The sequence below is a fragment of the Cebidichthys violaceus genome, unplaced genomic scaffold (genome assembly GCF_023349555.1).
Source record: "Cebidichthys violaceus isolate CVI_PGR_0920_01 unplaced genomic scaffold, fCebVio1.0.p SCAF_4, whole genome shotgun sequence".
NCBI classification, from domain to species: Eukaryota; Metazoa; Chordata; class Actinopteri; order Perciformes; family Stichaeidae; genus Cebidichthys; species Cebidichthys violaceus.
The window spans coordinates 16,676,066-16,690,228 of NW_027176594.1; the positions used below are offsets into that span (position 1 = coordinate 16,676,066).

The following is a 14,163-nucleotide window of genomic DNA, read 5'->3' on the forward strand; positions in this document are numbered from 1 at the left end:
TGTTGACAAAAAGTCCCAGCACCTGACATTTAATGCTTTCGCAAAGGGCTCATCTAACAGATTTAACACATTTTATAGACTACTGAACCATAGTCTCTTATTACCCAAGGATTCCCCTAATGCCGTTTAGCAAGTCAGCTGAGAGAGCTGACACACAGATCTTGGTGGAGGGAGTGTACTTTTAAGATGACAAACACAAAGACCATTTTAATGTCTGCACACTGCATGGATGTACGGCCGTACCATTGGGTTTCCATGGAAACATGGCATGTGCAGTCATTATATCATCGTCATCATTACGGTTTGGAGAGATGTTTTGCTGGGAATAAAAAATAAAGCAAGAAATATATTTTTAACCAGGTCCATTTTACACTTTTGATTGTGACTGCAATTTTAATATATCTTGATGTATTTATTATGATGACTGACAATAAAAAGCCAGTTACAACTTATTCCCCCGTGCCACAGAGCTCCATTGTTGTCCGAAAGCTAATAGAAACACATCAGTGAGCCACACTGTTAAATCTGTCGACATGTTCATTACAGTGAACATGGGCACTGTAGTTTACTTTGAATGGATCGCACATGCATCACCCTGCTGCTGGAAATTCTTACTAAAGCACCAACTGTGTATTAATCCGCCGTGTAAAATAATCCCCCACAAAAACACAATTTATTCCTGTTTGAGTAACATACCACTGTAAGTAAAGACAAAACTTAAAGTAAAGCCTTCCTCTTTGTATTCAGATCAGGCAGCTGCGAGGGCAGAAGGCGGCCCCCAGCTCCAGGGTCGGCAGCGGAGGAGGAAGTACCAACTACCAGGATCTGTGTCTGGCCAGCCCCGCCTCCGCTGAGGGAGACTATCTGAGCTCAGACGAGGACCTCCTCCCCAGCCCGCTGCCTCCAAACGCCCTTTACCCCAGCCTGTCCGGCCCGTGTCACCCGTCTGCCCGCCTCGACAGCGAGGGCAGCACGGACAGCGAGGCAGAGGAGCGGGCTCTGACACATCCGGACCCACAGCAGCTGTACGGCAGCATGGTGTGTGCCGAGGCGCTGGACAACTGAGACCTGGAGAAGGGGGTGTGAGGGTTTCATTGGATTTGTTTGAACTAAAGAGACGCTGGCGCTCTTCAGGACAGGTCTGCTACTGTAAACTGGGGCTGTGTCATCCAATCCAGTCCTCCTCCTCTTTCCCAGTGTTTACCTTTTAACTTGATGCACACATAGCGGCATTGATTGGACCCCTTCTGATCATCACCACTCATGTTGTCTCTCCGCTCCTGTTACCGTCTCCTCCACCTTGTTCCCCCACGCTGTCCCGTCCTGTGTTCCCGCGACCGAGAGGTGACGTAAAGCCTCGCTCCTTGTTCCCTCGTGTAACTGCGCCAGAAACCATCCGAACACAAAGATATGACACACGAACCAAACAAAAAGGACTGACACTGGACCAGCAAGATTCTTGTTGCCTCTCGTTACTCTACAGCTGCCACGGGACCTGCTGCCGCGACCGTGACAAGGAGTGAATCCTGGGTAGACAGAAAATAACTCTCCCTAAAAACTGAGTGACAGACACTTGACACACCGTATGCTCTGTCTACCCTGATACGACTCTCCTTCCTTCAGAGTTAAATATCCTCTCTTTTCCCTTTTTAAGCTCTCGTTAGGAAGAAACGCACAAAAAAAAAAAAGTATATCAGCCATCCATTTACCTCTCAGTAGACCAAGTGTTGAAAAGAAAACAGGTGGTGAGCATGAGAAGAGAGAGAGGTGCAGTGTAGGAATATGTACCCATCAAACTGTAGGGATATCACAAGATGGCATTCATTATCGTGTTACTTTAACATACTAAATATGTGTGACGCCAAGCGAGTTAATGCAACAGTTCATGTTAAAAAACATGTTCACCATAACCCAGAGAACAAGGAAGGAAGAAACTCGATGTTGCCAAATCTTTTTTTTTTTTTTTTTTATTATTATTTATATGTTGTAATTTATTTTGATATTTTTTAATATATTTTATATATCTATATGAAACTATAGGAGTGTAGAGATACCGACAGAGGCCAAACTTTCTACACCGTCCTTTGTGCCAACTAGTCGTCTGTTACAGGTTTACTGTGACAACCGAGTGTTTCAGAGACGGAAATGTGCTGCTATGATTTGGGATTTACTTCTCCTATTTTTTTTTCTTTCTGTTGTTGTTGTTTTTTTTGTAATCTTTGTGAGGTGAACATGCAACCTCCATGTTTGACCTGATTCCTCCCTGGAGATTCTCAACATTCAGCAAAGATGGGAACAATTTTCTTCCAAACCGAGCATGATCATTGTTTACGTGCGAGTTAGAGGAACAGTTTGACATTTCAGGACATTCATTTGCTTTCCTGCTGAGGATTACATGAGACGATCGAGACCTTTCTCCCGTCTGTCTGTTAAATATGAAGCTGAAGCCAGGAGATGCTTAGCTTAGCGTAGCAGCGCACAGTGACTTTCTGTGTCAAGTCATGAAAAATCCATCACGTAAGCTTGTTTTTACACAATTTTTGGAGTAACTGCATTGTAGCCACAAGTGGTATAATGGTACATGCTAAAGTTTCATTAGCACAAGTAGAAAAGGATCATAGTCAGTGCACTGACTAATGTCAATTACAACTGCAAATACAATGCAATATCTACCTACGGTTCGCTAGAATTAGCTTAGCATTATAAGCTATTGGGCAGACCAAGTGAGGCTGAAGCAGCTTGTAAAAAAAAAAAAGTAATGCACTGTAATTTGTATATAATGTAATTCATTTTTATGTAGTTCACGTAATCGGGAACCAGGACAGGTGACGTGGTATCAAGAGCGAGGAGGTCAGGGTCCATGTCCAACAAGACCGAACTGTTCGTGCCCCGTGTGAAAACCAGAAGTCAGCGGTTATTTATTTGACATGTAACTTCTGTACTTTACGCCAATACCGTTACTTTAACCCAAACCACCATCTTTTCCCAAAACTAGTTGTTTCCTGTGAAGAGATTGAAAATATCGTATGCATGTAACGACACACGTTGCTGGAATGTGGGGAAAAATGAGGACTGACTTTTCGTAAGGCATCATACCAACCGTTGGATGAGGATACGTTCTTTAATCATTGCTCAAGATTTAACCTTTGGACGTAGCCAGGCTAGCTGTTTCCCAAGATTCTGGCAGTAGCTTCGTATTTAACAGACGGACACGCGATTGGTGTCAGTCCTCTCGGTGTAGTTCCCAAAATGTCAAACAGTTCCTTTAATTGTCAGTCCCATACACGCCAAAAGAAACCCAGGTAACAGCGCTGATCTGGAATCCCCAGTTCATGTGCTCATATCACTTTTTGACAGCTAAAACTGCAGCATGTGGGCCAACGAAAGTGGAGGGAGCGGTTCATATCCTAAGGATGCCAACAGAGTGTGTGTGGGTGAAAAATATTTTACATATCAGACATTAATATATTCTGTGTAGAGAAAAAGAGGGTGTAAAATGTATGACGAGATATGAAATATACAAAGTAACTGGAGCAAAAAGTATATGGATAAGATTTAAAGCTGTATCACTGTCAGTCAAGTCTTGCTGAAGCTGGTGAGTGTGTATCGTTTTATCAAACAGGGTGTCACATGTAGAGCAGCGATCTGCTTTTTGCACTACAGAGAAAGTGTCTGCTCATGACTTTCAGCAGTGAGAGATGGTGTGGATGAATGGATTCGAGGTGGGATCATTTCTTGTTATAGTCAGCTCTTCACCTTGATGTTATCGGAGTACTTTGCTCCAAGATCATCCGTCCCGACTTCGTAATGGGCTTCATTATTCTACGGACTGATGTTGTAGGACTTTGTCTAAATTCTCCAAAGGCCCACTTTCATTTCTAACGCCGTTGTGCAACACAATCGAAGAAATGGTAATGGTGAGAAGTATTGCTGTCCTCTGAGAAATCAGGAAATTGGTTCTTCCAGTGAAGGCCATCGAAGAGCTAAAGAGGATGTTGGTTTGTCCACCATACTGTTGCAAATAACAGCCTTTTAGTGGTCATTGGTGGGTGTAGCAACTGAGATCTCCACACAGTCTTTGGATATCGTCTGACCAAATGAACGTTGGTTGCAGTTGAGTTCCTTCTAATTCTTAGTTATAATGCTTAAGATCTATTTGATGCATTTACTTTGCCTTTCTGCGCTGTAGTTTTCATTGTGAACAGTGACATTCGTCTTTCCCTTGAGGGATTCAAAGGATTGACAAGAAAAGAGTGATGTAATGCGCAAGGCATCGTCGGACCATGAGTCGGAAAACACTGCTGATTGTGTCCTTTAAGGTGCCGGTGTACTCTGTCAGAATGGCTTCAGCTGTCGCCAGACGCACCACGACTGAAATCTTAAGGATTGTAACTTTTCAGTTTGGATTTCAGTTAAACAATTAAAATGCATAAAGTAATTGTAAGAAGGACTGAGCATCCCAAAATTAACCCCAATCTGGATTCCTTCAACAACACATCTGTACGCGGTTCCTTAACACATCTGTACACTGCTGTTCAGTGATGGTGCTCTGTTCTCACCACTGTCTAAACACAACGAAATCTACTGTGACGAAACATTTTGATATGTTTGTAAATTACTTTTGAATATGGTACTAGCTCTCATCGTTAACATTATTTTTTTATAATTGCCATCAGTACTTTGGTTCCTCCTGCTAACAGCATTACATGAGATGATAATGATTAAACATCGTATAACGTGCCATAAAGGTAGGTAGGTTTACACGCTATGCTAAACGACTTCATGCGTGTTTAACGAGGGTTTCAGCGGCGAGTCAGCCACCGCAGCCCGTCATTAAACCAGCCATGTGATGTAAAGTGAATTATGTTTGGACTGAACAGATCGCACTGTGTTGCTCCAGATGTATCATCTTAAAATCTTGAAACTGGAACGTCCACGCGTTTCCCCCTGATATGAAAGCGGGAAATAAGAGACAATGCCGTGCAAAACAGTGTGTGTCACATGTGAGTTCTTCCTGGTTAGTCTGGTGTTTAATTTTTCAGATTCATGTTGCCGTTTGTGACGGCTGTTGATGTCCGCAGCATCATACCCAGGAACCCTGCCCACCCTCTCTCTTTCTGTCTTGCAATTCAACTGATGTTATCGAATATATTAAATGACGGTAAAGATTATATAAATTCCAGTATGATGGGGGGGGGGAAATACATTTCAGTGTTCTGTATCCTAATGAATGATACAAAATAAACTTTGACAATGCACCTTTGCAAAAGCCTGATTGTGGTGTTGATGTTGGTTATTGCTGGGTTGATTATATTCACTCAAATGTTGAACATTAGCTTAGTGTAACTTGGGTTTTGTTAAGTCTTTCGCTAAGTTGAGATCATTACTGCATTAAAACAGGTTGCACCACGCAAACAGGTTGTTAGACCCAGTACCTGCCAGGTGTAGCTAATTGTAGCATAGCTAACGGAGCTAACTGACAAAGCTAACGTTAGCTGCTAATACACGTCTTGTTTGACAATGATGTAAAGTGAGATTTCACAAAATGAACACAGTATACCTCAAATTACAAAATGCTATGCTAATAGCAGTTTAGGTTAGCATAATGGGAGATTTTCCACTCATTCCAAACTGCATGAAATCTACTGTCTCAGACACATATTCATTGTATTGACCTTATTCTTTGGCCTGAACTGGGCACTCGCACTCGCCTGGCATCATTTTGTGTTCTCAGATCAGTTTTAGAAGGCAGTGTGATAACTTGGCTTCACGTCGTTGTCATCCTTTACTTGAATAGTCTTGCAGCAATAACGTTCCCAGTGATTTCCATCTGTGATTTGAACCTTGCGTCTGTATAGTTAGACTAGTATCCTCGGACACCTTTGCCTGTTCTTGGACTGAAATCATCACTGAACTATCTGCTATCTAACGTTGAGTATTTTCGGCAGCAGGACAGTGTATTTGGGCTTGACTCAAAATATGCTGCTGGGCCCATGTTCATCACACTGAAGGAACTTGTCAGTGCAGTGATGTGACTCATGTGGTTTTTTTTAAATGTTTTTTCACCTCAACACCTTTATTCACATTTCCTCTTGCTGTGTCTCTTTCTCATCTCTGTTCAGTTAGTTTTCATGAGCCAACTTTTGAACCGGACCCCGATGGTTATTTTGTAACACAAAGTGTTTCAACATAGTGTGTCAACATTTTCTGAAGAATTGTCAGCAACGTCGTCCACCACCTTCTTCCTCTCTCACCGGCTTTATCTGTCTTCTCTCGATCAACGTGATGCCGTTGTTACTGCGACACATCCATCCACAATTTGCACCAAATTTTTAAAGTAGAACTGGACAGATTTAGTGCTGCTGTGAGTGCGCAGCATTTGGGTTTGTGTGTGAGGAAGCAGTGTGGTTGTCGGCTTCGAGGTGTCACAGCTGAAACACTTCCTCGTCCTTCTTAACTCTCATCATCATACGAACCAGCAGAGAACAACACCGGCTTATAATCCACCTCAGCGTACACTGACCTCACATGTGAGACACTGACTTCACTTTGTCTAATAAGACTTAAATCTCAGTTGAATTATTGGTGGGAACTTTGTGATGTTAAGAAGAACTTGTGGGATGTAAAAATCTGGTGAGTATTTGCATATTTATTTCTGAAAACTATCTTCATATTTCAGGTTAAATGAAAGTTACAACAGTTTTGGTTTGTTAACGTTGATTTAAAAAAAAAAAATTTACATTTAACAACAGAAAAAAACACTTTTGGACTCTGACCATTGTATATATATATATATATTTCTTGATCTTAACTTAGACGTTTACTGTCGGACAAACATTAGGCTAAAACAAACTGTCTGGATTCAGAAGATAATCGCCTTGTTATGTAATTATCTCCATGATGGGGCCATGTGGATCTTTCTCTTAGTTGTTTCAATTCAGCAAAAAGAAGCACATATACCTTTTAACAAGGTAATTCAAAATGTAGTTCCAGTCACGTTATCATATATTTAATATCAGAGAACAGAAACACAATTGTTTTTGAGCTTTCTCTAACACGGTTCAAGCTCAAAGGGAGCTGTCAGGTGTATTTCAACTCACACATACACATTACAGAACATTTCCATTTCATCACATTTTATAGTTTTACATGCTTAATTTGACTTTTATTTTTGCTACCTGTGTACATAAAAAATCCCACAGCAACACAGTCTTTAAAAAATGTTAAAAGTGTCTTCAGATTGACAGTAAATAAGAATGAATCGATGTCTTGATCTCTTTTGTAATCCTTGAGATAAAGCATCTTGAGTAGGTTCCAAATTCAGTTGTTTGGACACACAGCTGTCTGTAGGTCGACCCTCAGAACCTGCTGAGTGAAAACCAAACCAAAGAGGTCAATGTAGAAACAAACCACCAAAACGTCTGTCATTATTAAATGAAGGATGGTCTGAACAATTTATTGATTTTTTAAAAAGAAGCATGTATATGTATGTATATGTACTGTATATATATATATATATATATATATATATATATATATATACTTATGTATATATACTGTATATATATATATGTATATATATATATATATATATATATATATATATATACTTATGTATATATACTGTATATACATGTATGTATATATACTATATATATATATATATATATATATATACTTATATATATATGTATGTATATATACTATATATATATATATATATATATATATATGTGTGTATGTATATATATATGTGTATATATATATATATATATATATATATATATATATATATATATGTACAAACAAAATTTTGGGGGGACTTGACTTGGGAACCTAGTCCCACTGCTTCCAGGGCACTGCCCATTGGTGTGTCTGTGTATTTCAGGCGAATGTATGTATATTACACATTATACATTATAATGTGGTAAATATGTAAAGACAAAGAAAACAAAGATCAGAGAAAAGTCCAAAATATTGATACAGATTTGTGTGGAAAAGCTTTGTTTTTTCATTTTTCCTACCCCATTGTTTATCTCACGACCCATCAGATTTACCTCATGACCCTTTGAAGGGGCCTGAACCCTAGGTTTGGCACCACTGATCTAAACAAACTAAATGTATGTAAAGTTGTTTTTAAACTAGTTTAAACTAATAATATTAATAGCAATGTGTCCTTTAGTGTATAATCTCCTGAAAATCAGAATGGTTGTGTTTTTGTAACCTTAAAATAAGCCGTTTATATCTACATATTGAGCGGGTCCTCTTCACAGAGCTGGCTGGTGTTATTTTTTTCTCTCCCGATTGTTCCGCATAGAGTTAAGTTATATATTTGCAATTCTGATATGACTGTTGGTGTCATCTTGTCACAGGCCAGGTTTGTGGTAAATTTAGGTCTAAATGTTTCAGTCAGATTTGGGTTGCGTCACTCACAGTGTGAATGTAGCTTAACAGAAGCTCCACAGATTGGAGAAACATCTCAGTAATCAGGTCTTTAGTGTCAAGCGAGCCACTGCCGACTAAAGGGCATCTGTCAGGCCAACCGCAGTTTGCCAAGAAGAATTTTAAAGACAGAACAAAAAGAAAGAAGTCCTTTAGGCGCATGTGACAAATCCGCCTCAGGGGCTGGTAAACTGGCGAAGCATAGGGAACACTGATCAGACCAAAACACACAAGAGGTCCATGAAGAAAACTTTGTCTAGAGCGCCCCTGTGTGAAAACATCTGCGCAAGATCACAGTTCAGCCTCCAGTCTGAAAGCTAGAGAGGATCTGCAAGGAGAAAAAACTGCTTAAATCCAGATGTGCAAAGCTGCAGAGGCGCAACAAACTATTGAAACAAGAAGGCTAACTTTAACATCACTAAATAAAGGGCCTGATGCGTAAATCACATATTTTAGGGTATCTTTTTTAACTGTTGTTATTGTTTAATCAATTTAATCTATTGTTTAATACCAAAGGAACTTTTGAATGTATAGTTCTGCTGCCATCAGTAAGATTTAGGTCTGTGTGACAAAACAGGCAGTGCCAAACTGTATGAATAATAAATTAAACCTAACTTTACATTTGCATGTCATGACGAAACACTTTACTTTTTATTTTTTTAAACCTCTAGATCACTTTTATTTCTGGGTGTTGAGCACTTCTTCCTACCAATCGAGTGATGCCTCGTTCTTTCTTGGTGAAGCGAGGAGGGCTGCACCACCTTGGGAAAAAGACAGGGCCCCGGGATACTTCCCTGGTGTACTCCACAGAAACACCAGATAATAACGCAGTGCCCATCACATTACTGGAGCAGGATCTTCCTGCTGCCAGCCAGTCCGATGGAAGGGAGCACATTCAGCCATTCAGCCTCAAATATTATGGTGAGTGACGAGCTATTTCTTGTTTTTGTTTTTTTTATCACAAGCATGACTTCACAGAAACAGAAAATTCACAAAACACTTCCTAGATAACTTCAAAAAAGCTAAATGATTTATAGAAAGCACCTACTTCATTTTTGTATGACATTTTGTGAGCTATTAATTCTGATGATATAACATATGATATTCAATTATTCAAAAGTGTATCAATCAAAAGTTTCAGATTGTTGCATAAATAGCAGCCAGTCAACCTGTTTGTCTTTGTACTCAGACTGTAGATCTGCTGAGCCTTGCAGTCCTGTCATCACAAATACTTTTAGCCCTGTGGAGAAAGTCGAGTCTCGCCCTCCCACACCAGCGTTATGGTCCAGACCTCATGTGATCTCAGGATATCCAAACAAACTGTCTGTGGGACTGGAAGACTTGACACAGCACCCTTACATCCTGAGGAAGACCAGGAGCAGTAGCTGCTCGAAGATCGGTGCTCCGAGGCAGGAGTGTCCACTCTGTAGCAAAGTACGGCACTCCTCCATTACAGATTACTTCATAGACCAACAATACCTCTGAAGGATTAAGACAAAGACCTACTTTAATGTGTGTTTGCTCTAAGAGAAATTGCTTAAGTGAAAAGGAAAGCTAGAAGAAACAACTTGACTTGAGTTAGGCTAAATTAGCATAATTGCGGTTGATGTGGTGGTGTCAAGTCCTATAATCTCCCCATAAATGTGGACATGTGGTCTCAGGTTTGAGGAATGTATACTAGGCTGTCTGAACTGATGAGGAGCCAGAGTTTTGATATGAGTTTACTATAGCCAAGGTAAAACCAAAAGTTAAAAATCAAAACTGGAAACTGAACAGACGAGGGGGAAAAAATGGGCAGAATGAAGTCAAGAGTGCCAAGAAATGTCAACTTTTAAACATATTTACCTAGTTTCCCAGATGAAATTATCTCTTTACTTTTATAACATGTCTTGTCTTTGCAGATATTTTCATGCCTGTTGAGTTTGAAGACTCACATATGCAAGAATCATGGGGGCAGAGCACCGGCACACATCAAGTCCAGCAGGACAGATGCTGAGCGGTCACCATGCAGGGGCAAGGTCGGCAACACATTTCTGTTCCCATATCCTACTGCCTCACTCTGAAATAATCACTTTTGAAACACTTCTGAATCCATAACCACAGCGCCTGTCATTCTAGGAGAGGACGTTTGGCTGTACCGTGTGTGGGAAAGTGTTCAAGCGCTCCTCCACCCTCTCCACTCATCTGCTCATACATTCGGACACGCGGCCCTACCCCTGCCAGTACTGTGGCAAAAGGTTCCACCAGAAGTCTGACATGAAGAAACACACTTTCATACACACCGGTGGGTTCATTGGCTGTTTTCAATGCGCTGACATCATGTGACATTATCAAAGTAAACTGCAGTTGCCCTTTCCCATACATCCCTTATGCTTATTACGAAAACTTATATTAACCCCGTGAACCACTAACGCTAATCACTAGCGCTAATCGCTACTGCTTCCGGCACCTACACACATCCCTTCTTTGCATGCAAACTCAAATTCACAGCATTATCTGCAGCCCAAACACAGTTTCTAGTGTGTACAAGTGTTTATACTGTATTTAGTCACCATAACAGTCCCTTTGTAGTACTCTTACCTGTGCAAACACTGTTCATATGCACAGACAGTACTTGCTGCCTAAATGAGCATGGGAACACTACAGCCATGAAGGTATACGTGATCTGTGTCCTGTTTAATTTGTCAGGTTGAATCTGCTCGACAAACCAAAGTGTAGAGACGTTATGTTCTGGACTCTTTGTTGTCTTGTCACTTCACCCGGCCAAGAAGTAGTCCAGTACATAACTTGCCGTTAAGTCTTTTTTTGATTGAACAATTGAGATGTAACATATTATGCTGGTAGAGCAGGTTGGATTTGACTGCCTTTGTACAGAGCCAGGCTAGCTGTTCCCCCGTTTCTAGTCTTTATGCTATGCTAAGCTAACCGGCTGCTGTGGATGGAATATCTTTGGGTTTTTAAATGTTCGTTGGACCAAACAAGCGATGGAATGAAATAAGGTAATGTATGCAAAGATTTAAGTGCTACATGCCGCTGTCAGAAATTGTGCAAGGTGACCAATTGAAAACAAATGTCACCACGTCAGAGCAGTGTTTAATCTACACGGTTTGGGCGTCCTGTGCCTTCGAATGACTTGTGCTGTGTTTGTGTGGCAGGTGAGAAGCCCTATGTGTGTCAGATATGTGGGAAGGCATTCAGCCAGAGCTCCAACCTCATCACCCACAGCCGCAAACACAGGGACGACCGGCCCTACCGCTGTCCTCGCTGCCCCTACGGCTTCCAGCAAAAAGTGGACCTCCGGCAGCACCAGGAGCAGCACTGCACATACCGCTGACTCGGACACACGCTGCCGAGGCAACATCTGCAGCCTTTTTTTGAATAACCGGCGGGAAAACACATTAACATCGTGTCATGAACAAAAAAGGACAAATGTCATCATGTGATTCCTAACAAAAGAATAAATGTCACTACTGAAGATGATTGACTTTATAGGAGATTTGTCTGCATGATTTGTCCATGTTCTCTGCCGATAGAGCTTTTCTGCAAAGTTCACACTGAGCGCAATAAATGGAGATCATATCATTTGTGGTTTGGTTTCAAATGACTGCTCATGGCAGAGTGTTTCCTCAGGAGATTTCTTTTGGAGATTTCTGGACAGCTTCAGTAATAGTTTTTAATTTGAATGTACCACTGCGCTCTGGCAACACATCACTGGAGTAGTCTCTTCCTGTTGTGTTTTCATCCACGTTATCATAGGAATGGACGTTTCCATCCCCCATATTGTAGGCCGCTATCCCTCCTGCGGAGACAAACACAAAGGTGAAGGTGTGACGAGAGCTGCTGCGTGTTTGAATCTACTAATTCAGTAAAACAAACCTTTCAGCTGCTCCTCTGCGCTCATGAAATTCGTTGCGGATGCGTTTGATGAAATGAACCAAGATCTCGGTGCCTTGGCAGAGATGTTCCTCACTGTCCCAACCACCACGTTGAGTGTGTCCACCTCCATTTGGATTGACATCAACCTATCAAATGGTAATGAAATGAACACTGTTGTAATGGGGGACTCACTATTAAGAGTTTGTGAAGAAAGCAGAAGAATGTTTTACAACCTGCATCATACTCTCATTATACTCTCCTCTGCCTGTGTCGTCGTCTCCCCAACCTCTTTTTAATGCATTTCCAGCCCTGGACTCTCTGGAGATGATTGCAGCAATGAGAGCTGGAGCGATTCCATACTTTTGTCCCACTGTGTTGATCATAGACCTGTACTTCTCCATTCTGCCCGATTCCGTCTTTGCCATGGTGCATGATGCCCTCTCACCTTTAGAGAGAAATCAAACAGAGAACAGGGTGATAACCTCAGTGCAACAAATGGTGTGCATCTATCTTCCTGTCAATATATTGAGTTATACTGTAGATATGGATGCATGTAGATGGAAGTTTCATGATTATTTCTAACACCGTCACATCAGTTCACCTCCTGTGTTTCTCTACTGCAGTGTTTACTTGAGTAGGTCAGGTTGTCCTGCTTAGCTGTTTCCTTTGAGGCACCACCAGCCGCCACCCTCCTGATGTCACCATAACCTGAGAAACGTTTGTTCAGTTTATTAGATTACTTTGCATCAACACACCTACAGAAGCTCAAGGGACTTTGCTGCTACTTATGTCAAAGTGGATAACCAGAATTGTTTCTAACAAGCTCTTTAGTCGTTGTATGTCATGAATCAGATGTTTAGTATACAAATAGCACTGCGACATATATAAAATGATATAGAACCCCCCAAAACTCATCTAACTACAAAAGCACCATGCACGTACAAAAAGGTTAATAAACAGACGTGTTCATTATGTTTGACTATTGCATAAATATATTGATAGAGAGGAGAATAAACATAAACATTACCTTGTTTCCTGCTGTTTCTTCTTCAGGGAAGGCCAGGTTATTCACAGTTGAAAATCAAGTTTTCTTCAGCAGAAGAGTAAAACAACACAAGCTCTTGCGAGTTTCCATTTTCTCCTAGATAGTCCACTTGAACCTGAATATGAGAGTCTATTCTTGACTGATGAGCCGTCCTTCTTCAGCCCTGTGTACTTGAGAAAGAAAAGAAAGGAAGGAATTAATGTAGTGCAGCATCTTCATTGAGTAAATGTTATAAATACAGACGCTGCTTCAAGTACACAGGACTACAGTGAATATTAGTTTTCTCTTTTCAACAATTTATCACACAGCCGCTCACAGGATCAATCACACCGGGGCAATTTGGCACCATCAGTACACGTCTTTCGCCCTCTAGTGGCCATTTTTTCGGTGAAACAACTTTTCTGCAGATGTATTTCTGTGCAAAATATTCTAAAAATTCTAGAAATATTTTCAAAACTTGCCAATTTTTTAAATGCTTCAAAAATGGTCCCTTTCACATCCATTCGGTCACATTAGGAAAATTACCTTGAAATATTGGTGGCTTTCTAATAATCATATAGAACAACCCAATAAGTGATCTTTAATTACACTTTTCAATTAGGTTTAATGTTGCAGTTTAACATCAGCCAAATACCATTTATTATTACAGCGCTACTGAAAGACAAATGCAATTGAATAAGAACCAGAAGTGGCATCATGAGATGAATAACTTCACTGTAATAAAGTGTGGTTCTACCAGAATCACTTCGCAAATCCAGTCAATCATGTTGGTTGTACTCCAACACTTATTTAGAAAGAAT

At 40.7% G+C, this 14,163-nt stretch overlaps 2 protein-coding genes and 1 pseudogene across 4 annotated transcripts in view; 2 read left to right on the top strand and 1 right to left on the bottom strand.

Annotated features, from left to right (window-relative positions):
• Positions 1-5,275, top strand: part of evi5l (ecotropic viral integration site 5 like) — a 36,513-nt gene extending 31,238 nt beyond the window's left edge. For all 3 annotated transcript variants that reach the window (XM_068727118.1, XM_068727121.1, XM_068727120.1), the window contains one exon: positions 748-5,275. In XM_068727118.1, the coding sequence (XP_068583219.1) occupies positions 748-1,065 (318 nt within the window). In that variant the 3' untranslated portion in view covers positions 1,066-5,275. The remainder of the gene's footprint in view (positions 1-747) is intronic.
• Positions 5,276-6,302: 1,027 nt separating this feature from the next.
• LOC137885001 (zinc finger protein Gfi-1-like) lies at positions 6,303-12,009 on the top strand. The gene is made up of 6 exons (XM_068727122.1): positions 6,303-6,633; positions 9,114-9,363; positions 9,632-9,876; positions 10,344-10,460; positions 10,561-10,726; positions 11,598-12,009. The coding sequence occupies exons 2-6, from the start codon at positions 9,162-9,164 to the stop codon at positions 11,774-11,776; spliced, it is 909 nt and encodes a 302-aa protein (XP_068583223.1). The 5' UTR covers positions 6,303-6,633; positions 9,114-9,161; the 3' UTR covers positions 11,777-12,009.
• A 93-nt stretch (positions 12,010-12,102) lies between these two features.
• On the bottom strand, positions 12,103-13,743 carry LOC137885180 (lysozyme g-like; annotated as a pseudogene).
• Positions 13,744-14,163: the final 420 nt, after the last annotated feature.

Coding starts and splice junctions, on each gene's coding strand:
- LOC137885001 (XM_068727122.1), top strand. CDS start 9,162: ATGCCTCGTTCTTTCTTGGTGAAGCGAGGAGGGCTGCACCACCTTGGG. Junction 10,461..10,560: donor GGTCACCATGCAGGGGCAAG/GTCGGCAACACA, acceptor CTGTCATTCTAG/GAGAGGACGTTTGGCTGTAC. Junction 10,727..11,597: donor ACACACTTTCATACACACCG/GTGGGTTCATTG, acceptor TTTGTGTGGCAG/GTGAGAAGCCCTATGTGTGT.